General features: G+C 42.6%; 1 protein-coding gene across 1 annotated transcript in view; it reads right to left on the bottom strand.

Annotated features, from left to right (window-relative positions):
* Positions 1–27,561, bottom strand: part of LOC100928716 (BEN domain-containing protein 5) — a 633,364-nt gene that overhangs the window by 431,223 nt on the left and 174,580 nt on the right. Inside the window, exon 3 of the mRNA XM_031969153.1 lies at positions 5,330–5,454. Coding sequence (XP_031825013.1) covers positions 5,330–5,454 — 125 coding nt within the window. The remainder of the gene's footprint in view (positions 1–5,329; positions 5,455–27,561) is intronic.

Raw genomic sequence — 27,561 nt, 5'->3', positions numbered from 1 at the left:
AGAATGAGTTATCTTCCAAAATGAAAACAACATAAAAACAAAGCCCACCCAGGTTTTCTTAAAGGCAGTGACTTGGAGCAAAGGAGACCTGAGTTCAAATCTGTACTAGTGGAGTGATCCTGGGCAAGTCACTTAATCTCTGGGCTCCTCCTGTGTCAATGGCGGTCACAGCGCCCTCTGTCCCCCAGGGTGGCTGAGGATGGGAGGAGAAGGCCCGGGTAAGGGGATCCCACCGTGCCAGGGGAGGCAGGCTGGTGTGGGCCCTGAGGCCCCGCCGGGGAAGGGAGCCTGGAGCCGGCCCAGCCCCCTCCCCACCCCCCCAGCCAGGCTCCTTCCTGGCTGGAGCTGTCTCTTCTCATCACAGATTTTTGTTTTCCATCAAGGCAAGTCTCTCAGTGGAACTTTGCATAAAATTTGAATATCAATCTCTCGTTGGCTGGCAGTAAATCAGCATGCAGGAGCCCGGCACAGCTCGCGAGCTCATCTAGCCCGACATGTTCTAGGAGCCAGAGCCTCATTTGCATAGTGCTCTTCCTCCCTTTCTACATCTGTGTTTTATTTATGTTGCCACAGCAATATTTATAAGTTTATGTCACAATAAGCATCCACTCTAAATTTAGGGATTTTTTTAATTGTTTGGCCAGAAGATTCTCACACAAAGACGGAGAAGAAGCCCCGGAGGGAGCAAGGCTCCTGGCCGGACAGAGGCACAAAGGAGGCTTCCTGGTACCGGGCACACGACGACCTGAGAGACGGCACCACGGGGAGCCGAGGTGGACGCCCAGCCCAACGCACAAGCCAAAGCTGCTGGGAGCCCACGGATGGAGGCGCTGCTGTTCTGCACAAGGCCGCCAGAGCCAGGGGCCGTCCTTGAGAACCATCCCACATGGGGGGGGGGGGGGGGGGGGGGGGGGTCGGGCGGGGGGGGGGGGGGGCCCGCATGGAGCCCGGCGCCGCGGGGGGGGGGGGGGGGGGAGTCTGGACGTTCTGAGCTGCGGAGGGGCTACAACTGACCCACGCCGGGCTACGATTGACCCTCGCTGGGCCAAGGCCGGCACCCACACGGGGAACCCAAGAGACTGGGAGGCAAGGTAGAAATGGAGCCCATCCCCGTCCCCTCGTCTATCATTAAAGGACAAAGGAGAGGACAGAAGGGAAGAAGAGAATAAGGGGAAGGAGGAAGGAAGGGAGGGAGGAAGAGAAGGAGGGAGGAAGAGAAGGAGGGAGGAAAGCACTGTGAACGGTGCTTCTACAGGCCTGAGGGCAGGTACGGGCCAAGAGACAACTCTCACCTTTCTCAGATTCCCAGCATGCAATGTGAGAGCTGGCTTTCCTGTAGAAGCTCCTCCCAGGTGCCAAGAGTAAAAATCCTGGGGCAGGGCCCTCAAATTCTCCCAAGGGCAGGAACCGGAGCAAGTGTTGGATAAAAGGGAACAGTCCCCTGGGGAGGATGGGGGCTAAGCCATGAGAATGAATAGATGAGACAGCCCCGCCCCCACCTCCCAAAAAGGCGGAGCCAAAGAGTGGACGGGCTCAGAAGACCTGAGAGAAGCAGGAGCTTGGCTGTCCCAGGGCCCATGAGGGACCCTCCTGGGAGGTCCTTTTGCAGAACATACAGTGGAAGCTGGGAGGTTCTGAAATGTACACAGAAGCTGTGAGGGAGCCCTTTGGAGCCATGTCTTCCTGCCTCCAAGTCACAGCCTGGGCAGCTGACCCAAGGCCCTCCCTGTGGCACTGGCTCACAGTGCCCTTCTCCTTTCTCCTGATGGCCTCAGGTTCTTCTCGGCTGCTAAGAGAGGGGGCCTTTGCTCCCCAATCCTCCCCACCCCTCCTGCCATGATGGGCCGGCTCTGGGGTCACCAGTGCTGAGCCTCAGGCCCCTGGCAGGAGGGCCGTAGCTCCCTTTCAGATCCCAAGCTCCCGGGCCTGTCTGCTATTCCTTGGGACAAGAGAGAAAGGAGGTCTCACCAGAGATATGAGCAGGAAGCTGCTGGGTTACCACAGTCCTGCTTTGTCAGGAAGGAGGCCATTTCCCCAGCCCCTCCTCCCAAAGTTCAGGATTAGGTCTTTTTCAAAGCCCCCACTTTGGGCTCTCTCTGTCCCAAGCCCCCAAAAGGACCACGCAAGCCCAGGGTGGAGGAGTTACAATGAAGGGGCACTCACACACTGCCTGCAAAGGACCCAAGCTATTGGGGGACGGCCAGTGATATCCCCCATCAGCTACTAGGCTGGGCCCATTCAGGACGGCCTGTACCAGCTGGGTGGCCTGAGCCAGTGAGGCCCTCAGTTCTGGCTCGGCTCGGCCCCCTCTCCAGCTGCCGAGTCCTCCCTGGATCTTCTCTCTCTCGGCCCCTGGTGCCCAGCCGCCTCCATGTCCTACTCATCCCAGGCCCAGAGCCATGTCCCGGCTCCAGGGGCAGAGTCAGTGACAACCTGACTAGCCATTTTTCAAAATGCAAATTGTCTGGCTCCAGGCCTAATTCTGCAGCTCACCCCAGGTTCCCTAGAGACCAAATATCCTTCTGAAAAGGACCTCAAGTGGGTCAAATCTGGGCCCTACCGAAAAGTGCTGCCTCAATCATTCCCTGTTGGGGAGCACTGGGGGAATATTCCACTTAAAAACCCTAGAGCTGGCCCCCTGAGGAGGAAATGCAGCCAAAGCTCAGTCCCCCTGCCAAAAGGCCGTCCTGCAGCAAACCTACTCTGAAGGAAAATGTGGCCGGGAAAGCGTTTGCCTGAGACACAGCCTAGGCCCACTTTGGGGAAGTCTCTCTCCTGCCAGATGCTCTGTCCTTTCTGATGGCAACAGACTCCCTGCCTAACCTGAGCCCCTGCAAGAGGGCAGCTCAATGTGGCCCTTTCCAATTGGATTCTCAAACCTCAGAACAAAGAAACCCTTGGGTCCCACTATGGGTGGGGACTCTGCCAGCCTAAATCCAGTGGTGGGCACAGGCAGCAAGGGGACATCCAGGGTCAGGCAGGGGGCCGGCCAAGCTTGGGGGGGGCAAAGGCAACAGACAGGACAGGAGCTCTGGGCTGGCTGGGCCTTAGGAAAGGCTGGAGCAGGGCCCCAAATCCCGGCCATAAATACATGCTTACATTGTCAGCCAAGAAAGTGAGACATCCTGGGAGAGGCCTGAGCCCAAGACCCTCCTTCTCCTTCCTTCTCTCAGTGACTGACGGGCGTGACCTGACCTCTGTACCAAACAGAACCTCTCACCTTGGCCGCACAGAATGTCAGAGCAGGACAGAATTTAGGAGGCCCCTAATCCGCCTCTCTCCTTTGGCAGAGGAGGGCACTCGGGCAATCATTCTCCTGTCTCACCTGGGATTCTTTTCCGTACACAGAGACTGTGAGATTTGGGGATGGAAGGGATTTTAGGTACCTTATGGGTCGGCCCCAGAGAGAGCAGGAGACATGTCCAAAGTAGCCCAGTGACTCGGGGGCAAAATTAGTCCCAGAAGTCAGGGCTCTAAGAGACAGCCCAAGGCTCTGTCAGCTTTGGGGTAAACGCAAGAAAGATTCACAAAAGGAATCACTTCATGTAGTCCCAGGGCCCTGCTCAAAAAAAAAAAACAAACAACATTCTCTGTTTTTTCTGTACTAAATCCTCGGGCACCCCAGCGCGTGGCAGAGATCTCAAGGGAGTTGACAAGGAAAGGAGGAAAGAGCAAAGGGAGAAGTCTTCTGGGCAGCACTGGGGTGGCCGGGAGCCAGAAAGCTTCCATCCACCACTGGCTGAGACACTCTGTCTGCCCCCCTCCGGGCTGGAACCATCTCATGTGCCCATTAATGGACCTATTGGCTTTCGGCTCACACCATCGCTGTCACAGCACATCAGAAAGAAATTTAATGTCACGCAGGAATACTGAACGCCGGAGCCGGGGGGAGAGGGTTACTTTTCCACCAATGTGGCAGGAAGCGTGGCTTTCACAGACTTTCACAAAAGTACTGTTTCAGAAACGACTTGTTGGGCCCAGCCCCTTGGCTCAGAGCCGCCTGTGCCGGGGTGCCAGTCACTCCCGGTATGTGCTGTGGGCCACCTTCCTCCTCCCTCCCAGAGCCCAATCCCAATAAAGCCCGGCTAGATTACATTTCTGCAGGTCTCACTGCAACGGAAATTGGACAGATGAGAAAGATTAGAGAATGACGCATCCGGCGAGCAGCGCTCCCAAGTCCAACTTCCCAGGCACGCCATTTCACCTCCACGTAGACAGCCGTGAAAACCAATATCCTGTGTGCTTCCCAGAGGCGGCCTATCTCCCCAGCCCATCTCTAGGCCTCCAGACACAGGTGCCCACTCGCCTGGGGCCTGGACCCCCCGGCTCCGCTCCACAAAAAAGGTCTGATAAAGCTCAGGCCGATAAGCCTGCTCATGGTTCCAGCAGCAATATGGAGGGCCCAATATGCTGGGAAAGGGAGACAGGGTGAGGAACAGAGCCAGGAAGGCAGGCCCAAGGCTCCGTCCTCCCATTCATACGCTCGGCTCCCATCAGGTAAATCTTGTGGGAGCTCCCGGGGACCCCAAGCAGAGACTTGCTGCCAGTCTGAATTCAGGGGGTACTAACTCTCCATGCTCTACACAATGCCTAATCAGAAGGAGCTACCAGAGGGCACTTCTGCCTTTTGTCCCTTCCACCAGATCAGGAGGTGGTGAGTGGGCAGAGTTACTTTAAAGAGAATGACCTGGACTCCAGGAGGCCAAAGTCTCCCTCAGGCCATCCAGGAGCCAGCAGAGCCCCCCTTTTTCATGTACCTTTGGACTCCCAATCCCCTGACCCAAACCTTCAGTCCTGGGCTCACCCTCCAGTTCAATACCCAAGGCACAAAAGAGACCTGGGTTCAGAAAGAAGTCTGCCAAGATCGGCTGATGACAAAACCAGCCGGCGGTGACTGGAGTGTTGACCACGGCCCAGGTGGAGAGGGGACAGCAGAATGCTTTGGGCGAGCTCTCTGGAAGGAGCCATTCCTTGCGGTGCCAGGGGCCCACTATCCACTCGGGACCCCACTTGACCAGGCCATCTCCTTAGGGCCTGGCTGCCAGCAGAGAGCCCCGCCTCGGGCCCTGGTGGTCCTTCCGCCCTTCAGCTTGTGTGTCTCTGTGACACGGTAACTGCACGGTAAGCATTCACAAATTATCGCTATTTACAGAACATGCCCATTTTTATGCCGTCATTCGGGCCCTTCCTTGGGTCTGCAAGAGTATTTGTGATTATTTCTAAACACAAGCCTATTTCCCATAACAAAGCCAGGAAATTCTTTAAAGAAACAAAACCAATTTCCCGCTCACCCAAACAAGGCTGAAGGGAGCTCCGAGACTCCACTTACCTGGGATTCTTTCACGTTTTCCACAGTGAAGTTGAACCAGACTCTGAAGCGTGGGTTGCAGGTGTCGGGCCTGATGAAGAGGTCATATTCAAACTCAGACACGTGGTCCACACGGCCGAGATTCCCTAGGAACAAGCATGGAGACAAGTGCGATGTAACCACCTGCAGACATCACGACTGCACGACTGCCAGCCTGGCGACCCCAGCCATCCCTCTGCAAGAGATGCGCCGAGCCCTACAAGGACCGCCGAGCCTGCAGTGTAGGGCACAGCCCCAAAGCGGGCCCTCCAGTGACCTCTGTCCTACAGGGCTTCTCCCTCCAAGAGCATAGATATGGAAACCAAAGCCCAGAGAAATCCCCAGACTTATCAGGCTCCCACAGTCAGGCCAGGGCCAGGGTTTGAATCTAGGACTCCTTGACGTAAGACTACACCCCAACCACCACATTGGGGATGCCCAGTAACCAGACAGCAGGTCCCCAATGCACAGTGAAGAATCCCTGCTGGCCACAAGGGGACTTCTGAAAATGCAAAGCTATCTGAGCCTCCCTATATTTCCATTTCTTTGGGGCTGCCCAGCTGGGGCTCTCCTCAGGAGCCCAGAGCCTGGGCACTGCCCCGAACAAGTGGGCAGCCTCCTCCTCCCTTGGCCAGTGGAAATCTTTGAGAGGCTGACAATGACTTACCTGCGTAGGGACAACGAGGAGCACAATCTGGGGCCTGTCCCCCTGAGACTTGGTCATCAGGACCTTGGAACAACTCTGCTCCCACGCCCAAACCCAGACTGCCCAATCCTGCTTTCCCTGACCCCAAGTCCCCACTCCGAGGCCCCTCTTTCTCGTCATTTGCACCTAAGGGCTCATAAGAGGTGCCAAATCTCCCTTCCAACTCCAAATCCAATTACTCTGCTTAGTTTCTGCAATCATGTCTGACTCTCCATGACATCATTTCAGATTCTCTTGGCAGAGACATTGGAGCTGTTGGCCATTTCCTTCTCCAGCTCTTTTTACAGATGAGGAAACTGAGACAAACAGGGTGACATGACTTGCCCAGCGTCACACAGCTAGGAAGTGTCTGGGACTGCATTTGAACTTAGGAAGAGGAGTCTTCCTGACCCTAGGCCCAGTCTTCTATCCACTGAACTACCTGGCTGCCCTCTCTACTGAAAAATCACACAGACACAGACACAGACACAGACACACACACACACACACACACACACACACACACACACACACATTTATTTATTTTCAACATTGGTTCTCACCTATTCATACCGGTCCAACTATATTATTATAAACATTCTAAGAGAGAGATGGAGAGAGATAAGAAGAGAGATGGGGGGGGGGGAAGAGACACAGAGAGAAAAAGAGAGAGACAAGAGAGTCAGAGAGAGAGACAGTCAGATACGGGGCGGGGGGATAAGGGGGAAGGGAGAGGGGGGGAAAGAAGGAGGGGAGGAAATACTTTTAATGGCTCATCTTCATATACCATCAGTTCATGTAAGACTTTACTTGCTTCTCAGTATTTTCATGTTTTTTTTTTCTTACAGCATAGGAATATTATATTATTTTCTTACTCACAATCTGTTTTAGGCATTCACCAGTTGATGGGGATCTAATCGGCTTCCAACTCTTCGCAACCACAAAATACCCTGCTGTTGATATGTCAGTGTCTCCAGGAATTTTCTGTCCCGGAACACAAGCCTAGCAATGGAATCTCTATGTCAAAGGGCATTTCAGGCCCTGTGTAAGGAGAGAATTCCACACTGCTTTCCAGAATTGTTAGCTTGTGAGCTCCTTGAAGGCAGGTCTTTGGCTTCTTGTTCTTTTCCCAGAACTTAGCCTGGCACTTACTCAACATGTGCTGGCTGACTGAAGCATGTTAGTGCCCTCATCCCTCTACTCCCCCTCCAGCATGAACCCTTCCCATCTCTCGCCACCTTTGCCAATCCGTTGAATGTCCCGGTCTGCATTTCTTTTCTCAGTGATGGGAAAACTCTTTCATGTCAAATTTTATCATGATTTGTAATTCTTAACTCAAAAACTGTCTATGTCTATGTCTAAAACCACATGCTCCCAATCAACCCAGTCTGCAACTTCAATCTTGTTCCCAAGATAACCCTTCGTTCAAGATCACCCAGTATAGTCGATCTCTGGTCAACTCTTACCATTTCGACCTCTATAACATCGCTCATGGATGTCCCCTCCTCTTCCCTCCCACAGCAGCCGCTCCAGCCCAGGGCTGCACGACCTTACACCTGGGAACTCTGCAATCGTGGGCCTCCCCTCCATAGTCATCGGGCTGTCCTTACCTTAGCATCCCCATGCTCAGAACAGTACTTGGCACACAGAAAGCATTTAAAAACGATTCCTGACTGACATCAGACCCCTAATCAGAATTATTAGATGCAAAGCTTTTTTTCTACCATCTGACTTTCTTATCCGAGCTATATTTGCTTTATTCACATAAATAAGGTAAATTCTTTAATGTAAAGAAATGATCTACTTTATCTATTGTGATCTCTCCTGTCTCTTGTCTGGTTAAGAATTTCCCCCCTCCCTTAAAAGTAGATTAAGGGAGGAGGCCTCAAGATGGCAGAGTGAGAAGAAGCATAGGACTTTAATTCTTCCCCTAGACTTCTATAAAGACCTAGAACAAACCAGATGCTGCTGGGGAAAGCCACAATAAGGGGTTTTCATCAAATAATAGGCAGTATCTATCTAAAATCAAGACCAAACGTTATCTTTAATGGAGACAAGTTAGAAGCTGTTCCAGTAAGAGCAGAGGTGAAACAAGGATGTCCATTATCACTATTACCATACAGTTCTGTACCACAAATGCCAGCTATAATGATAAAAGATGAAAAAGAAATTGGAGGAATAAACATAGGCAAGGAGGAAACAAAATTATCACTTTGCACAGAGGATATGATGTTTATCTAGAGAATCCTAGAGTCAAATAAAAAAACTAATAAAAATAATTACCAACTTCAGCAAATTTACAGCATAGAAAGCTAACATATATAAAAATTATCATCATTTTTTTTATATTACCCACAAAATCCAGCAGGAAGAAATAGAAAGAAAAATAAAAACTCCATTTAAAGTAACTATGGGCAATATAACATACTGGGGAATCTACCTGCCAAGATATGCATAGGATCTATATGAATGCAAAACACTTGGCACAAAATAACAATAGACACAAATAAATGGAGAAATATTAATTGTTTATGAGTTTTCTGAACAGATATAATAAAAATGACAATACTATCTAAATTAATGTAATTATTCAGTGCCATACCAATCAAACTATCAAGGAATTACTTTATAAAACTAGGGAAAATATTAACAAAACTGAATTGGAGGAACAAAAAACAAAGAATATCAAGGGAATGAATTCAAAAGAAAAGAGGAAAGGAAAAAGGCCTAGCAGGATCTATCTCAAATGATAATATAAAGCAATTATCATAAAAACATTTTATATAAAAACAGAGGTGATCAGTAGAACAAATTAAATATACAATGTACAAAAGCAAATGAGTACAATAATTTAATGTGATTTTTTAAAAAATCCCTGTTATTGGAATAAGAGCTCACTATTCAACAAAATCTATTTAAAAAAAAAACTAGAAATTAGTCTGTCAGAGTGTAGGTATGGATCGATATCTCATATTTTATATTAACAAAATGAGTATGCAATTTAGACATAAAGAGTGACATCATAAGCAAATTAGTAAAAGATGGAAGAAATTACTTGCCAGGTCTATGACTAAAGAAACACTGAATAATCAAACCAAAACAGAGAGGGCTTCACAGGAGGTTAAATGGATCATTTTTGATTACATAAAGTTAAAAAGTTTTGCAAAAATAAAACCAATGCAACTAAAATTAGAAGGGAAGCAGGAAATTGAGGAAAATATCTTTGCAGCAAATTTCTCTCACAGAAGATTCATCTCTAAGATATATAGGGACTTGAGTCATATTTTTTTTAAAAACAGCCCTTCCTTAATAGCTAAATGATCAAAGGATATGAAGCAGTTTTTGGAGAAAGAATCCTAAGCTATAATAGTCACCTGAAAAAATGCTCTGAATCACTAATAATTACCACCTCATATCAGAGAGATTGGAAAAGATGATAAAAAAAGACAAATGATGAAAGGGCAGTTACAAAACAGATACAGTAATGCACAGCTGACCCAACTCTTCTGGAAAGCAATATAAAACTAAGCCAAAAAGCTATTAAATTATGTACACTTTTTGACCTAACAATACTGCCACAAAGTCTATTATAAACCTAAAAGAGATCAAAGGAGAACAAAACCTGTATGTACAAAAAATATTTATATCACCTCTTTTTGTGGTACCAAAGAATTAGAAACTAAGGAGAATGCCCATGGGGAATGACTGAAAAAATTATGATGTCTTAATATGAGGAATGCTATTGTTCTAAAAGAAATGATGAAGAGGATGGTTTCAGAGAAACCTGGAAAGACTTGTATAAACTGATACTAAATGAAGAGAGCAGAATCAAGAGAACAATCTACACAATGACATCAACATAACCTCCATTCATTCTTTGTAAACAATAACATTGGGTTTTCTACTACACTTCTATCCCAATTTTCCCCACAAAAGAAAGAAAGACAAGTCCTTATAAACAATAAGCACATGAGGCACAGAGAAAATGGCAGAGAGCAGACAAGATTCTCTGTGACCTCCTCTCAAACCAAGAGCAGATTAAGCCTCTAAACTGGTTCTGGAGGCAAAGAACCCACCAATATTTGGAATATAACACATGCCCAGAAGAAGTTACCTTGGAAGAACTTCAATCGGGCAGGGGGACAAGCCTGCTGAGCCCAGATCGCAGCACAGGGAGCCAGGGCAAGAAGGTGAGGTGAGTGTCTGAGCGTTGCAGCTTCCACACCTGGGAATCTTCTGGGAGCCTCTCAGGCTGCTCTATCCTGGTTGCAAGCAGGTGGTCTGGTAGATTTGCCTTTTGTAAAAGACAAATTGAAAACCACTGAGCCCCAGAAGAATGCCGGACCTAGCTGCCATTACCCAGCACAGGAAGAAAATCAATCAGCAGAACTGCCCCAGGGTAAATTAAAGCAGCTGAACCTCCTTTGCATTGAACAGAGCTCAAGCCTTAAAAAAAATGAATAAAAAACAAAAAAGAACTCTCACCACAGAAAACTTTTATGAGAGAGAGAAGAACAGACCTCAACTCCTGAAGTTCCTAAAGGCAAAACAACTCCAGATGAAGTCTCAAAGAGAGACATGAGCTAGTTTCCAATTTCACAAGGCTTTCTTCGAAGAATGCATAAAAGCTCTTAAAAGAGAATTAAAAGAAAAATGGTGAAATGAAATGAGATCATTGCAAGAAAGAATGGAAAAAATGGAAAAAGAATTCAATGAACAAAAAATAATTGGCCAATTTCAAAAGAAGCTAAAAAAGGTAACAGAAGAAAATAATATACTAAAAATTGGAATTGAACAAATGGAAGTGAATGATTCAATAAGATTTCAAGAATCAGTCAAGCTAAAACAAAGAAATGAAAAATAGAAGAAAATATGAAATATCTCCTATGAAAAACAACTGACCTGGAAAATAGGTTTAGGAGAGCCAATCTAGGGATGATTTGATTTCCTGAAAGCCATGATGAAAAAAAGAACCCAGACATTATGTTACAGGAAATCATAAAAAAATGCCCTAATATTTTAGAATCAGAAGGTAAAATAGCCATCAAGAAGAATCCACTAATCACCTCCTGAAAGAGACCCCAAAAGTAAATCCCCAAGCAATATTGTGGATAAATTTCAGAACTATTATACCAAAGAAAAGATATTGCAAGCAGCCAGAAAAAAAATTTAAATACTGAGGAGCCACAATTAGGATTACCCAAGACCTAGCAGTTTCCCACCTTAAAGGATAGAAGAGCCTGGATTCTGATATTCCAGAAGGCAAAGGAACTTGGATTACAGCCAAGAATAAGCTATCCAGCTAAAATGAGCATCATCTTTCAGGGAAGAAGATGAACATTCAATGATATAGGTGGATTTCACCTATTTCTAATAAAAAGACAAGAACTGAATAAAAAATTTGAGCTCCAAACACAGAACTCAAGAGAAGCATAAAAAGGTAAAAAGGAAAGAACTCTTGAAAACTATATTTCTGTTATGGGTATACTTAGAGAATGTGGGTATAATTTGATTTTACTATGATAATATGAAAAAAAACTAGAGATGGAAAGGAAATCATACTGGAAAAAGGGGATAAAATAAGGAAAATTACATCTCATGAAGAGGCAAAGAAAACTTATTATAGTTGAGGGAAAAGGGGGAGAGGATAAGCATTGTGTCAATCTTGCTCTCATCAGATTTGGTTTTAAGAGAGAATATCAGATATATTAGGTTTTACAGAGAAACTTGTTTTACCTTATATGGAAGTGGGAGGGAAAGAGGGAAAAGAAAGGGAAAGATTAATAGAAGGGAAAACAAAAGTAATGAGGGAAAGGTGTAAAAAAGGGAGAGGGGCTCTAAAGGGAAAGGAGTGTTTGAGGGAGGGGATCATCAAAAGCAAAATACTGGGGAGGAGGGAAGGGGAAAGGAAAGAGAAAAAGCATAACTTAGGGTAAATAAAATGACAGGAAATACAGAATTAGTTATTTTAACTATGAGTGTGAAGGGGGTGAACTCTCCCATAAAACGAAAAATAGCAGATTGGATTAAAAGCCAGAATCCTACACTATGTTATTTACAAGAAACATATTTAAAGCAGAGCAATAACTACAGAATAAAGGTAAAGGCTGGAGCAGAACCCATTATACTTCAGGTGAAGTAAAAAAAAAAAAAAAGCAGGGGTAGCAATCGTGATCTCAGATCAAGCAAAAGCAAAGAGAGCTCTAATTAAAAGAGATAATGAAGGAAACTATATCTTACTAAAGAGTACCATAGATAATGAAGCAATATCAATACTAAACTTATATGCACCAAAGGGTATAGCATCCAAATTCCTAGAAGAGAAATTGAGAGATGCAAGAAGAAATAGACAGCAAAACTATAAATGGGAGATCTCAATCTTGCTCTCTCAAAACTAGGTAAATTGAACCTCAAAATAAATAAGAAAGACGTTAAGGAGGTAAACAAAATGTTAGAAAAATTAGATATGATAGATCTTTGGAGAAAACTGAATGGAGACAGAAAGGAGTTTACTTTTTTCTCAGCAGTTTATGGAATTTATACAAAAACTGACCATGTGTTAGGGCATAAAACCCTCAAAATTAAATGCAGAAAGGCAGAAATAGTAAATGGATTTTTAGATCGTGATGCAATAAAAATCACATGCAATATAAAACCAGGAGAAAATAGACCAGAAGGTAATTGGAAATTAAATAATCTAATCCTAAAGAATGAATGGATGAAGTAGCAAATCATAGGCACAATCAATAATTTCATCCAAGAGAATGACGATAATGAGACAACATACCAAAATTTGTAGGATGCAGTCAAAGATGTAATAAGGGGAAATTTTATATCTGTAGATACTTACTTGCATAAAATAGAGAAATAAAAGATCAATGAATTGCAATTACAACTAAAAAAGTTAAAAAAAGAACAAATTAAAAACCCTCAAATACCAAATTTGAAATTCTGAATATAAAAGGAGAGATTAATAAAATTGAAAATAATAAAACTGTTGAATTAATAAATAAAACTAAGATTTGACTTTATGAAAAAAACCAACAAAATAAATAAACCTTTAGTTAATTTGATTAGAAAAAGGAAAAAAGAAAATCAAATTTTTAGTCTCAAAAATGAAAAGGAAGAACTTTCCACCAATGAAGAGGAAATTAGAGCAATAATTAGGAGTTATTTTGCCCAACTTTATGCCAATAAATTTGATAATCTAAGTGAAATGGAGGAATATCTACAAAAATATAGATTCTCCAGGTTAACAGAAGAGGAAATAAATTATTTAAAGAGTCCCATTTTAGAAAAGAAATAGAATAAGCTATTAACCAACTCCCTAAGAAAAAATCTCCAGGGCCAGATGGATTTACATGTGAATTCCACCAAACATTAAAAGAACAATTAATTCCAATACTATATAAGCTATCTGAAAAAAAAATAGGGAAAGGGGCAGCTAGGTGGTGCAGTGGATAGAGCACCAGCCCTGAAGTCAGGAAGACTTAAGTTCAAATCTGGCCTCAGACACTTGACACTTCCTAGCTGTGTGACCCTGGGCAAGTCACTTAACCCCAATTGTCTCAAAAAAAAAGAGAAAAAATAGGGAAAGAAAGAGTCCTATCAAACTCCTTTTATGACACAGATATGGTGCTGATAGCTAAACCAGACAAGGTGAAAACAGAGAAAGAAAATTATAGTCCAATTTCCCTAATGAATATTGATAAAAAAATAAATAAAATAATAGGAACAGGATTATAGAAAGTCATCCCCAGGATTATACACTGTGACCAAGTAGGATTTATACCAGGAATGCAGGGCTGGTTCAATATTAAGAAAACTATAAGCATAAGTGACAATAGCAATAACCAAACTAACAGAAATCATATGATTATCTCAATAGATGCAGAAAAAACATCTGATAAAAATCCAACGTCCATACTAGAGAGTATAGGAATAAATGGATTTTTCCTTAAAATGATCAATAGCATCTAATTAGAACCATCAGCAAGTATCATATGTAATAGGGAAAAAACCAGAACCATTCCCAATAAGATCAAGCATGAAACAAAGCTGCCTACTATCACCATTACTATTTAATATTGTATTAGAAATGTTACCTTGGGCAATAAGAGAAGAAAAAGAGATTAAAGGAATTAGAGTAGGTAATGAGGAAACCAAATTATCACTCTTTGCAGGTAACATGATGGTATACTTAGAGAACCCTAGAGATTCTACTAAAAAGCTATTAGAAATAATCCACACCTTTAGCAAAGATGCAGGATACAAAAGAAACCCACATAAGTCATCAGCATTCTTACACATCACTAACAAAATCCAACAGTTAGAATTACAAAGAGAAATTCCATTTAAAGTAACTACCAATAGTATAAAATATTTGGGAATCTATCTGCCAAGGGAAAGTCAGGAACTAGACAAACACAACTACAAAATGCTTTCCACACAAATAGTCAGACCTCGTCAGTTGAAAAAATATCAAGTGCTCATGGGTAGACCGAGTGAATATAATAAAAATGACAATACTACCTAAACGAATCTACTTATTTAGTGCCATATCCATCAAACTCCCAAGAAATTAATTTATTTTACAGGTCTAGAAAAAATAGTAACAAAGTTCATCTGGAAGTATAAAAGGTCAAGAATTTCAAGGGAATTAATGAAAAAACTGCTAATGAGGGTGGCCTAGCTATACCAGAGCTAAAACTATATTATAAAGCAGCAGTCATCAAAACCATTTGGTACTGGCTAAGAAACAGAGTAAATAATCAATGGAATAGGTTAGGTTCACAGGAAAAAATAGTTAATGACTACAGCAATATAATGTTTGACAAATCCATAGACCCAAGGTTTTGGGATAAGAACTCAGTATTTGACAAAAACTACTAGGAAAATTAGAACCTAGTATGACAGAAAATAGGCATTGACCCACACCTAACACCATATACCAAGAGAAGGTCAAAATGGGTTCGTGATCTAAACATGAAGAATGATATTATAAGCAAATTAGAAGAACATACATAGGATAGTTTACCTCTCAGATATGTGGAGGAGGAAGGAAATTGTGACCAAAGAAGAACTAGAGATTATTATTGATCACAAAAAAGATAATATTGATTATATTAAGTTAAAAAGTTTTTGTATAAACAAAACTAATCTAAATAAGATTAGAAGGGAAGCAATAAACTGGGAAAACATTTTTACATTCAAAGATTCTGATAAAGGCTTCATTTCTAAAATATATAGAGAATTGACTCAAATTTATAAGAATCCACACCATTTTCTAATTGATAAATGGTCAAAGGATATAAAAAGACAATTTTCAGATGAAGAAATCAAAACTATTTCTAATCATATGAAAAGCTGCTTCAAATCACTATTGGCCTGAAATAGGCAAATTAAGACAACTCTGAAGTTTTACTACACACCTCTCAGACTGGCTAAGATGATAGGAAAAGAAAATGACAAATGTTGTGTGATGACTGCGTATTTTAAAATCAGCTGGAGTCAGGAATTCAGGTTAAGGGAAAACCTTCGATCTTTATTCTTTGTGGAGGTGAAGGGGGATGGCAATCGCAATGTGAATAGCCGCAACACAAACCATACAGCAGTCTCTCTCTGCCTCTCTTCCTGCCCCTCTGCCACCCACCAAAATCGTTCCCACATCATTTCCTATATAACACATCAGGACTTGCACAAAGGGGGGGGGGAGGGGCATTCTTTCGCCAAGCATATATATTAATAGAGTATGATCCAATTACTATTTAGCCTCACCTGCTTGGGACCTCAGTGAATCAACTTGAGCTTCAGCCCATTACAATGTTGGAGGGGATGTGAGAAAATTGGGACACTAATGCATTGTTGGTGGAGTTAGGAACTGATTCAATCATTCTGGAAAGCAATTTGGAACTATGCCCAAAGGGCTATCAAACTGCACACCCTTTGACCCACCAGTGTCTCTACTGGACTTGTATCCCAAAGGGATCATAAAAGAGGGAAAGGAGCCCATATGTGTAAAAATGTTTGTGGCAGCCCTTTTTGTAGTGGCAAGAAACTAGAAATTGAGTGGATGCTCATCAGTTGGAGAAAGGCTGAATAAGTTATAGTATATGTATGTTATTGAACATTATTGTTCTGCAAGAAATGATCAGGAGGATGATTTTAGAGAGGTCTGGAGAGACTTACAGGAACTGATGCTGAGTGAAGTGAGCAGAACCAGGAGATCACTGTACACAACCAATTGTACAGAATTGATCAATTCTGATGAATGTGGCTCTTTCCAACAATGAGATGATTCAGGCCAGTTCCAATGACCTTGTGATGAAGAGAGCCATCTGTACCCAGAGAGAGACCTATGGGAACTGAATGCATCACAACATAGTATTCTCACTCTTTTTGTTGTTGTTTGCTTGCATTTTGTTTTCCTACTCACTTACTGCACAAGAGAAATCAGATAAAAAAAAGTAAGAGAAATATATAAATATATTTATACATATTTGATTTAACATATATTTTAGCATGTTTAACATATACTGGATTGCCTGCCATCTAGGGGAAGGAGTAGGGGAAAGAAAAAGAAAATCTGAAACACAAGACTATACAAGAATCAATGCTGTCAAATTATCCATGCATATGTTTTGAAAATAAAAAGCTTAAAAAAAATAAGCCGAGCCACGCAAAACAAATCTATACAGTTCAATGTTCACAAATGCTTGCCTGAGTCTGCACTATCAGCCCATCCCTCCTCTTGTCGGAGGCTGGGAGCATGTTCCATGACTGGTATCATAGGGCCACAGTTGGTGACAGTGTTGGTCATAGTTCTCTGGTATTTATTTCAAAGTTGCTTTTTGTTTACCAGACACTATAATGGGTGCTGAGAATCTAAACACAAAAGGAACCTGCCACACCCAGGGAGCTTTCCCTCACCATACCATGCACTCATGCCAGGCTCAGGATGTGCTTCCTTGTCACCTGGTTGGTTTTACAGGATAATCAGGTGGCAACCTCTGGATTCCGGCTCTCCTCACACAGGTGCCCTCCTACTTACTCTGTTCCTCTTGACAAAGGTACTCCTAAGTATCCAGGTGCATCTGGGCATGAGCCACCTCCCCCAACCATCACCTACATCTACCAGGATCAATTTCTGTCTTGCCTTAGGAATCTGATCTCAATCTGTTGGTCAGCCACCCTTGGTCCTTCTGCCGGCCAGCTCCACAGCGGGTCCCTGTATTGCAGCAGATCTTAGCCCCACATTGAGTTCTCTAGAGAACATTTCACACCTGTGAGATTTCCTCTTATGGTGGTGAGAGACAAAATGAGGGAGAAAGCAAAAATTTGAGTTTCCAAGTATATCAGGGTCTCTACACAACTGAGTATTCGCTTCCTTCTGCCACAATCCAGACTCTTAGCCCATTTCCCACCATCTCCAAATATTCCCCTCCCCCCTGGGTTTTCAAAACCAGATAACCTGCATGTTGTGCCCTCCCTCAAAATGGAAGTTCCTTGAGGGCAGGGCCTCTGACTTTTTTATGTCTCTCCCCAATGCTTAGCATAGAACCTAAAGATTGACACACAGAGTTCAATAAATGCTTCTCCATTCATTCTTCTGTATGTAGATTACAAAGATCCTTATTTACTATTAATGGCTTTCTTAGATTCTATATCCTGTAGACTTCTGAATATCTTTACTACTCTTCTTCCTTTGCTGAAGCTGGTCCTTGTGATGGAATTCAAAACCTAAAAGCTGTGAATTTTGTTTTTCCTATTTCAATAACTATATCTATGTAATTATTTTGTTTCCCTATGTTTGCACATGATTGATATAGATTTCCATGTATTATAAGTTTTCCTATATTTCCATATCACTTTTATGTTTCTTTTATTTTCTTTATTTTTCTAGTTATACATGTACATTAATTTTTAAACACACCTGTTTTATTAAAGCTTTTTATTTTCAAAACATATGCATGGATAGTTTTTCAACATTAACCCTTGCAAAATCTTATATTCCAATTTCCTCCCCGTTTCCTTCCCCTAGATGGCAAGTAATTCAATATATGTTAAACATGGTAGAAATATATGTCAAATCCAATATATGCATACATATTTATACAATTATCTTGCTGCAAAAGAAAAATCTAATCAAATAGGAAAAAATGAGAAAGAAAATAAAATGCAAGCAAACACCACAAAAAGAATGAAAAGGCTATGTTGGGATTCACACTAAGTTCCCATGGTCCTCTCTCTGAGTATAGATAGCTCTCTTTCTTACTGGACAATTGGAACTGATCTGAATCATCTCATTGTTCAGGAGAGCCATGTCCATCAGAATTGATCATTGTTGGAATCCTTACAAAGTGTTAAGTCATTAGAATTGATAGAGACAATAATTATCTAATTTAGCATGGTTCACTATGATTGATCTGATCCTACAAGGAGATGTTATGGGCCAGAACTTGAAACAAGGTACTAAGTGGAATTGATGGAAGCAACGCTTGTGTGCTTGGGTTTGCACATTTAAGAGTTTACACATTAGAACTCATACATTGGAGTTCACAAGTATGGGAGACACACAAAGTTAACTTTGTAAATTCACACCTCCCATAATCCCACTCTCGGAGGAGGAGTCAACCTTTTACACCGAAGTGATTATTACTCTGAACTGAAACTAAGGCTGCCTCCAGAAAACCTCCCCAAGAAACCTGCTCCCAGAGAACCATCATATTATAGAAACAGAAGAACACCACTACAGATCATCATATAATCTTGTTATTGCCATGTATGATCTCCTGGTTCTGCTCACTTCACTCAGCACCAGTTCCTGTCTCTCCAGACCCTTCTAAAAGCATCCTCCTGATTGTTTCTTACAGAATAATAATATTCAATAACATTCATAGACCATAACCTATTCAGCCATTTTCCAACCGATGAGCATCCACTCAATTTCTACTTTCTTACCACTGCAAAAAGGGCTGCCACAAACATTTCAAGGATGTTCCTTTCCCTCTTTTATGATCTCTTTGGGATATAAGCCCAGTAGAGACACTGGTGGGTCAAAGGGTGTACACAGTTTGATAGCCCTTTGGGCATAGTTCCAAATTGCTCTCCAGAATGATTGAATCAGTTCACAACTCCACCAACAACGCATTAGTGTCCCAGTTTTTTCACATCCCCTCCATCATTTGTCATTATCTTTTCCTATCATCTTAGCCAGTCTGAGAGGTATGTAGTAGTACCTCAGAGTTGTTTTAATTTGCCTATTTCAGAGCAATAGTGATTTGGAACAGCTTTTCCATATGACTAGAAATGCTTTTAATTTCTTCATCTGAAAATTGTTTTATCATATCCTTTGACCATTTATCAGTGGGAGAATGGCTTGAATTCTTATCAATTTGAGTTAAATACGTATTTTTTATGAATCATGTTGGAAAAGAAAAATTGGAACAAAAGGGAAAAACCATGAGCGAAGGAAAAATACAAAACAAAAACAAAAATTAAAAAATGTGAACATAGCAATATAGCATGTTGATTTACATTTATTTTCCATAGTTCTCTCTCTGGATGCAGATGGTGTTTTCTATCCAAAGTTTATTGGAATTGTTTTGGATCACTGAACTGCTGGGAAGAACCAAGTCTTTCATAGTTGATCATTGCCCAATCTTGCTGTTATTGCATACAATGTATTCCTGGTTCTATGTGTTTCCCTCAGCATCAGTTCATGTAAATCTTTCCAGGCCTTTCTAAACTCAAGTTGTTCATCATTTTTATAGAAGACTAATATTCCATTATGTTCATATATTATAACTTATTCAGCCATTTCCCAATTCATAAGCATCTATTCAGTGTCCAGTTCTTTGCTTCGACAAAAAGGGCTGCTACAAACATTTTTGCACATGTGGATCCTTTTCCTGCCTTTATGATTTCCTTGGGATACAGGTCCATTAGAATAGCACTAGCCCTTTGGGAATACTTCCAAATTGCTCTCCAGGATGGCTGGATCATTTCACAACTCCACAAACAATGCATTAATGTCCCAATTTTCCCACTCCCTCCCTCCCCCGACATTTGTTATCTTTTCCTGTTATCTTAACCAATCTGAGAGGTATGAGCTGGGACCTCAGAATTGTTTTAATTGTCATTTCTCTAATTAATAGTGGTTTAGAGTTTCTTTTCACATGACTATAGATGATTTTAATTTCATCATCTGAAAATTATTTGTTTATATATCCTTTGACCATTTATCAATTGGATAATGACTTTTATTGTTATAAATTTGACACAGTTGTTTATATGTTTTAGAAATGAGGCCTTTATTGGAAATACTGGCTGTAAAGATTTTTTCCAGCTTTGTACTTTCTTTTTAATCTTCTTTGTGGATGCAATCAAAGTTGTCCATTTTGCATTTTATAATGTTCTCTAGTACTTCTTTGGTTATAAATTCTTCCTTCTCCAAAGACCTGATAGGCAAACTATCCTCTGCTCCCCTAATTTGCTTATGCTATCACCCTTTACCCAAATCACGTATCCATTTTGACCTTACTTTGGTATGTGATATGAGATATAGGTTTATGCCAAGTTTCTGGAGATGATCTGCTTTTACTCTCCTCAGGGTTTGAAATCTGTTCTTTTTCTCCATAAAAATTATCTGTGGTCAAAGTTCTTTTTCTTTTTTGCTCATTTTTGAAAAAAGGCTGAGGTCTGCTTTTAGGGAAATGGGGAGATTGTCCAGGCTTCATCTGCAGGACAGTTGCACTGGTCAGTGCTGACCAACTTCTGGTACTGGATGGGCGTGGCCAGGATCCAGATATTCTGGGGTTTAGGGGTTTGCTTTTTTGTATTTGTGTTGGATGTCTTCCCGCTAATCTGCTGATCTACTGGCTCAGAACCTCCACAGAGTAGTCAACCTGCTGGAGATTCCTCCCAAAAGATTCTCCAGCTCACAGGGTACCCACACCACCCTGGGACTCTCCTAGGGGCCTGCACTGGGTGGGGCTGCACCTGGCCCACCTCCCTCCATACCTTATTGAAACAGACCTTTTCTGAAGATCTGTCAAATTATTTTTTGCTGGAAATTTGTTACACCCCCAATATTCATGGGTTCTGTTGCTCCAAAACCAGTTCAGAGGCTGGATTTGCTGTTAATTTGAGGGACATGCAGAGAGGTCAGAAAAAAAACATCTCTCCTCTCTGCCATCTTGGCTCCACCCCTCTATGCCAAATTTCTGACATATTATTTTCCACTTTCCAAAACTATTTCTTAACCAATTCTAAATGGTTTTTGATGATTGCTGCTTTATAATATAGTTTTAAGTCTTGTCACCATACTTTGTAATTTTCTTTAATAATTCTTTTGATATTCTTGACTGTTTTCTTCCAGTTGAATTTTGTTATTTTTTTCTAGCTTTATAAATTTTTTTTGGCAGTTTGATTGGTATGGCTCTGAACAAACAGAGCAATTTAGGTGGAACTGTCATTTTTATTACAGTACCTTGGCCTACCCATGAGCAATTGATATTTTTCCAATTGTTTAGATCAGATTTTATTTGTGTGAGAAGTGTTTTGTAATTGGGTTCATATAATTCCTGGGTTTGTCTTGGCAGATAGACACCCAAATATTTCATTTTGTCTTTATTTTAAATGGGATTTCTCTTTCTATCTCTTGCTGCTGGGCTTTTGTCAGTAATATATAGAAATGCTGATGATTTATGTGGGTTTATTTTATATGCTGCAACTTTGCTAAAGCTATTAATTGTTTCAAGTAGGATTTTGGCTGATTCTCTAGGATTCTCTATCATGATATCATCTGCAAAGAGTGATAGTGTTATCTGCTCATTGCCTATTCTAATTCCTTTAAGCTCTTTTTCTTCTCTTATGCTAAAGCCAACATTTCTAGTACAATATTGAATAACAGTGGTAATACTAGGCATCCTTGTTTCACCCCTGGTGTTACTGGGAAATATGTTCAGCTTCTTCCATTACAAATAGTGCTTGTTCATGATTTTAGATAGATGCTGCTTATATTTTAAGGAAAACTTCCTTTAATCCTATGTTCCCTTATCTTTTTAATAGAAATGGGTGTTGTATTTTCAAAAGCTTTTTCTGCATTTATTGCAATTATCATATAATTTCCGTTAATTTTGTTATTGATATCATCAATTATGGCAATAGTTTTCCTGATATTGAACCTGCCCTGCATTCCTAGTATAAATCCCACTTGGTCATAGAGTGTTATCCTGCTGATAAGTTGTTGTAATCTCTTAATATTTTATTTAAAATTTTCGCATCAGTGTCTATTGGGGAGATTGTTCTGTAATTTTCTTTCTTGATTTTGGTATCAGTTCCATATTTGTGTCATAGGAGAAATTTGGCAGGACTTCTTTACCTATTTTTCCAAATAGTTTACATAATATTAGAATTCATTATTCTTTAAATGTTTGTAAAATTCACTTGTAAATTCATCTGACCCTTGAGTTTTTTCTTGGAGAGTTCATTAATGACTTGTTCAATTTCTTTTTCTAAAATGGGTCTATTTAAGTAATTTATTTCCTCCTCTGTTAATTTGGGCAATTTATATTTTTGTAAATATTCATCCACTTCGATCAGATTGTCAGATATCCTACCATATATCTGGGCAAAATAGCTTCTAATTATTGCTTTAATTTCTTTTTCATTGGTGGTAAGTTCATGCTTTAATTTTTGATGCTGGTAATTTTTTTTATTTCTTTTTTCTAATGAAATTAACCAAAGGTTTATCTATTTTGTTGGGTTTTTTCATAGAACAAATTCTTAATTTTACTAATTAGTTCAATAGTTTTCTTGGTTTTAATTTTATTAATCTCTTCTTTGAGTTTCAGAATTTCTAATTTGGTATTTAATTGAGGGATATTAATTTATTTTTTCTAGCTTTTTTAGTTGCATGCCCAATTCACTGATCTCCTCTTTCTCTGTTTTATTCATATAACTACTTAGAAATATAAAATTTCCCCTAAGAACTGCTTTGGCTTCATCAAACTGAGGAAGGGGTCCGTGACAGAAAAAGGCATTGAGAATTACTGATCTCTCACAATGAAATTGCTGAATTTGTAAAGTTATTTTCTTCTTTCCTTTTCAATTTAAAGATCTTCTGAATGAAGTTATAAGATTTCAGGCAAATAAAGTTTTACCAGTCCTTGCTAAGTGTGCTCCCTCCCTAGACAGGAGCCTGCTATTGTTATAATTTGCCCTATGGTTGAACAATACAAAGCCTGTTCTATATGACACTTGTTTAACCAGCTACTGACTTGCCAAATCTCAATTTCCTCATCCATAAAATGAAGGGGATCAGACTTAATGACTTCCAGGCTTCTTTCAGCTCTAAATCTGTAATGTTCTGACCCATTAGAAAGTATGGCCTTAACCAACCCTTCCGTTCCCAAGCAAGATTCACCTTTCTGTGAGCCAAGCTACAACTGGGCAACATACAATTATCCAGGGGTTATCAAAGGGTTATCAAAGGTTCTAAACTATCAGAAAATTAAGTTATTGAATCAGTTATATGCAAATTTAGCAGGAGGAAACAAACAACTGTGGTCTTCTTCACTCTGTAGTCCATCTTTTATTTGTGGGCTCCTTTATCAATGTTTCTTTCATAAATTTCTTTGTTCCTGTCTCTTTCTATTAATAAAAAAAAACAAACTGTCCATATCAGAAAGGCGCATCATCATACTTAAATGAACTGCTTTGCAAAATTACATAAATATCAACTATTATCATCAAAAGCTAGAAAATTTTTCACACTTTACATTAGCAGCAATTGCTCATGGGGCTCTCTTTTTCCAGTGAAAAGATAACTAATTATTATGCCATTAAAATCAAAAAGTCTTCTCTCTCATACCATCTTCCTCACTCTCACAGAAAATTTTATCTCCCATAATACCGGGGAACTATCATTTTGATCTCAGGTCCACTGAATGGTACATGTCACTCTGATGTCCCATTGTGGCTCAGAGGGCAGTCTGAGTCGATGTAACCAAGCCAGGCAGGTTGGAAAAACCGGGTGCAGGGGGGCCAGGGATGGACTAGGAATCTGCTATCAAGGACTAGCCAAACTCAAGGTACTGGGGGAGAGGAAGGGCCCCCCTCCCCCAGGAAGATTACAGCGCCTTCCATTATCCAAGTATGGTGCTTTTTGGCCATCAAACCTCCCTCAGACTGTTGCCCTAGCAACAGCTCTGACTCTTGCATCCTGCCTAGAAATCAGTTCTCCTCCCTTGCCTGAGCCTCCTCGGGCCAGAAACAGACAAGAAAGTACTTGTGAAGGAAAGGACTCTCCCTTGCTGCCCCTGATGCCATCCTTGGTGTAGACCCAGGGGGCTTACTGAATGCACAGGCTTTCAGCCAAGGGATGCTGCCGGTCCAGTCAAATATGGGATTTGGGGGCACGGGAGAAAGACTTGGAATCAGGAAGCTCCAAGCCCCACTCCTGCCTGGGACCCCTTTGAGTTCTAAGGCCTTGGAATCTATGTCCTGGTGCAAACTTAGAGCACTACATAAATGCTGGCTATGGTGAAAAACAGTCTTGCAGGCAGGCCTGGGCTGTGCACGGTACAATGGCAGGACTTTCTTTTTTGGCCCTATCACATCCTCCTTTACACCCACTTATGGCACCTGCCATACAGAAGGCCAAAGCAGAAGGCAGCCTGGGAGCTCTGGGACAACATGCGAGTGAGCACAGAGAGTGAGCATGGGGAGGGCGTGAGCAGCCAGGAGCTGAGGGGAGGTCCTAAGGGCATGTGCTAAAGCTGCAAGAGGAAGATGCTGTCTGGGTACTTGGCAAATGGGTCCAAGTGTGGCTTCCTTTCTAGGGTTGCTCCGGGAGCCATTGAGATGAGGCGAGGTCTAAGCGAGACTGTCAAGACCTCCCCCAGGGAGCCCGGTCTTGTGGTCTCCATCCACACCTGTTTTTTCTTTGAGGCTGCCGGCGGTTCTCTCCATGTCCACAGAAAGCTTGGCTTTTAATGGGAATAGCCATGATTTCACCAGAGCCGCGAGCAGGAACTTCTCCAGGCACTTTGAGGTGCGTTCATGTTTTTCTGCAGAAACACGTAGCCAGTCTTCCTTCAGCAGGGATGCCTCCCCTCGGCAGGGACACCAGTTTCATCTAGCAGCCCTCACATGCAGCTCTGATGCCATTTGCCGGCCCAGCTCCAAGCCACCTCCTCAGCCTTCCTTCCTACTGCTCAGGCTCTCTGCTGCAGCCCAGGGGGCTGCCCTCCCTGTTCCCTGAAGGTCTCCTGCTGTCTGGCCTCCAGCATGGGTGCAAGCTGTGGCCTAGCCTGCCGCGGCCCTCTGAGGCCTTCTCGGCCCTCCGGGCCCAGCTCCCAAGCTGTCTCCTCCAGAATGTCTGCCCCTCTCTCTTGCCACCAGGCCTTGGACTTGTAGGATATGGATGGGGTGACAACTAAACTTGAGAAGTCCTGAGTGAAGTGAGTGGGCATGAAGTCTGACCCCCCCAACCCCAGAGGGGAGGCTATCTCCCCTCCCGGCCGTCCAGTACAGGGCCCTGGGTGTGCACTCAGAGGACCAGAATCCTGGACTTTGTCCCTCCCTGCACTCGCTGGAGAAGCAGCAGCCTCTCTCTGGACCTTGGTTTCCCTGTCTTCAGGCCGATGGGTGGCGCTGAATCTGGAGTCAGGAAGACCTGGTTCAGAGATAACGTCAGACACTGAACCTTGACAAGTCACTTCACTCAGTCTGTCTTCATTTCTTCTTCTGTAAAATGGGGATGATACCACCTTCCTCCCAGGATCATGATAATCAAACAAGATGAGGTGTGTAAAGGGTTTTATAAACCTTGAAAGTCCATATAGGATGGCCAGTGACAGGATCAGGTAGGGGCTCCTCTGTCCTGAAGAAGAGGGGCTTGGGGCTGGCAGACCTGGTCCTAGCCTCAGCCTGGACCAATCACATGCGGTCCTCCTCGGGGCCTTAGCTTCCCTCCATAAAAATTAAGGAGCCAGAATCCTAATAATTGAAAGGAATATGACTAGACAGTCTTTACAATCCTTCCCACTTTCCTCACCCATCAAAGAAAAGGGTTAGACAAAATGGGTGGGTCTCAGTGTAAAGGCCACAGCCCGTTACTGCAGGATGTCTGTACCCAGTTATATATTTTCTCCAAGTCACTCAAATGTCAAACCATCCAGCTGCCTGGGAAGGTCAAAGGGGAGAAGCCAAAGTAAGAAATGGAAGGTGATGCCCTGAGGACCTTGAGCCCATGGGTGACCTCGGGGTCACAAAGTGAGGGACTGGTACCAAAAGACAAAGGGGGAGTTCTTACTCCCTTTGTTTTTGCTCTGTTTTTAAATGAATTCATTTAAATGTTCATCTATGGAGGCTTATGTGAAATGTAATTTTCTCAGCTGTTTTTAAGAAATTGATTTTATTACAAGGCAAGTAATGATCACAAATGCTAAAACAGCAGCTCATTGCCACTTTGCCACAGTATTCCATGAGAGAGGCAAACGCCTTCCTGGGGGGATGGGGAGGGAATGGGACTGTCCAGGCAGAGAGAGGGACCACCCACAGGCCTTCCTGCCCAATGACTGCCTCATCCTACCCCAAAGCCATGATACCCAGATTAACCTCCAGTTCATGGCTTCGAGGCTGCCTTCCAACTGGGGGCCTCAGTTCTGTTGGCCTCTCCTGGAAGGACAGATCATGCTCATTCTCATACCTTGCTTCCCTCTGCTTCATCCCTAACAAAGCGTGAGAGATAAACCCAGTGGAGCCACAAAAACAGGTGGACAACAGCGAGGGCAGAGGGTCAAGTGACCGAGACACCGACACCCAAGCCCGGGTGTCTGGGGAGTTTAAAGAAAAGAAACGTAAGTCAGGCAGACTCACTGATATTGTGGTTGTGGAGAAGTGGGCAAGACACAGATTTGAGTAAATAGATAAAAAGGCATTTATTAAACACTTGCTGTGTGCTATGCAATGTAATGCACATTAAAGGTGAGTTGGTCGCTACTCTCAAAGAATTCATACAGTAGTTGTGGAAGAAAGTTGGGAAGAGTTCAGCTGCTTGGCAAGTCAGATGGGAAAGGCCCGGGGTGATCAGGAGAAATACACAGGCAGATCCCTGGCAATAACAGAGAACCTGGAGGGCCCAACAGCAAGGTTTGTGTAAGACCCAGGGCGCTGGAGGATGCTGTTGCAGATGGGACACAGGGCAGGGGGTTCCTCTATTTTAGCAGACCTAGGGGGGGTCTCTGAGAAGGGAGAGTCGAGTCTGGGGATTCAAGGGGAGCAGGGATTCCGGGCTGCCTCCCTCAGGACCAGGAAGGGACAAGGAGATAGTAGTGAAGTCACTCTCCACCCACATGGATAATTTTGATAGAAAATCTAGATGAGAAGGGGGATACCTGGTCTACAAATGAGCTTTGTATAAGACATGGGGGGGAAAAGGTGCCAAGAAGTATTCCTAGCTTAGATGTACACTGAGGGTGGAGGTCCAAACCTAAATGAATGCATCTACACAATGCACCAG

Source organism: Sarcophilus harrisii, chromosome 4, assembly GCF_902635505.1.
Source record: "Sarcophilus harrisii chromosome 4, mSarHar1.11, whole genome shotgun sequence".
Classification (NCBI taxonomy): Eukaryota; Metazoa; Chordata; class Mammalia; order Dasyuromorphia; family Dasyuridae; genus Sarcophilus; species Sarcophilus harrisii.
This window is presented reverse-complemented; position numbering and strand designations above follow the sequence as displayed.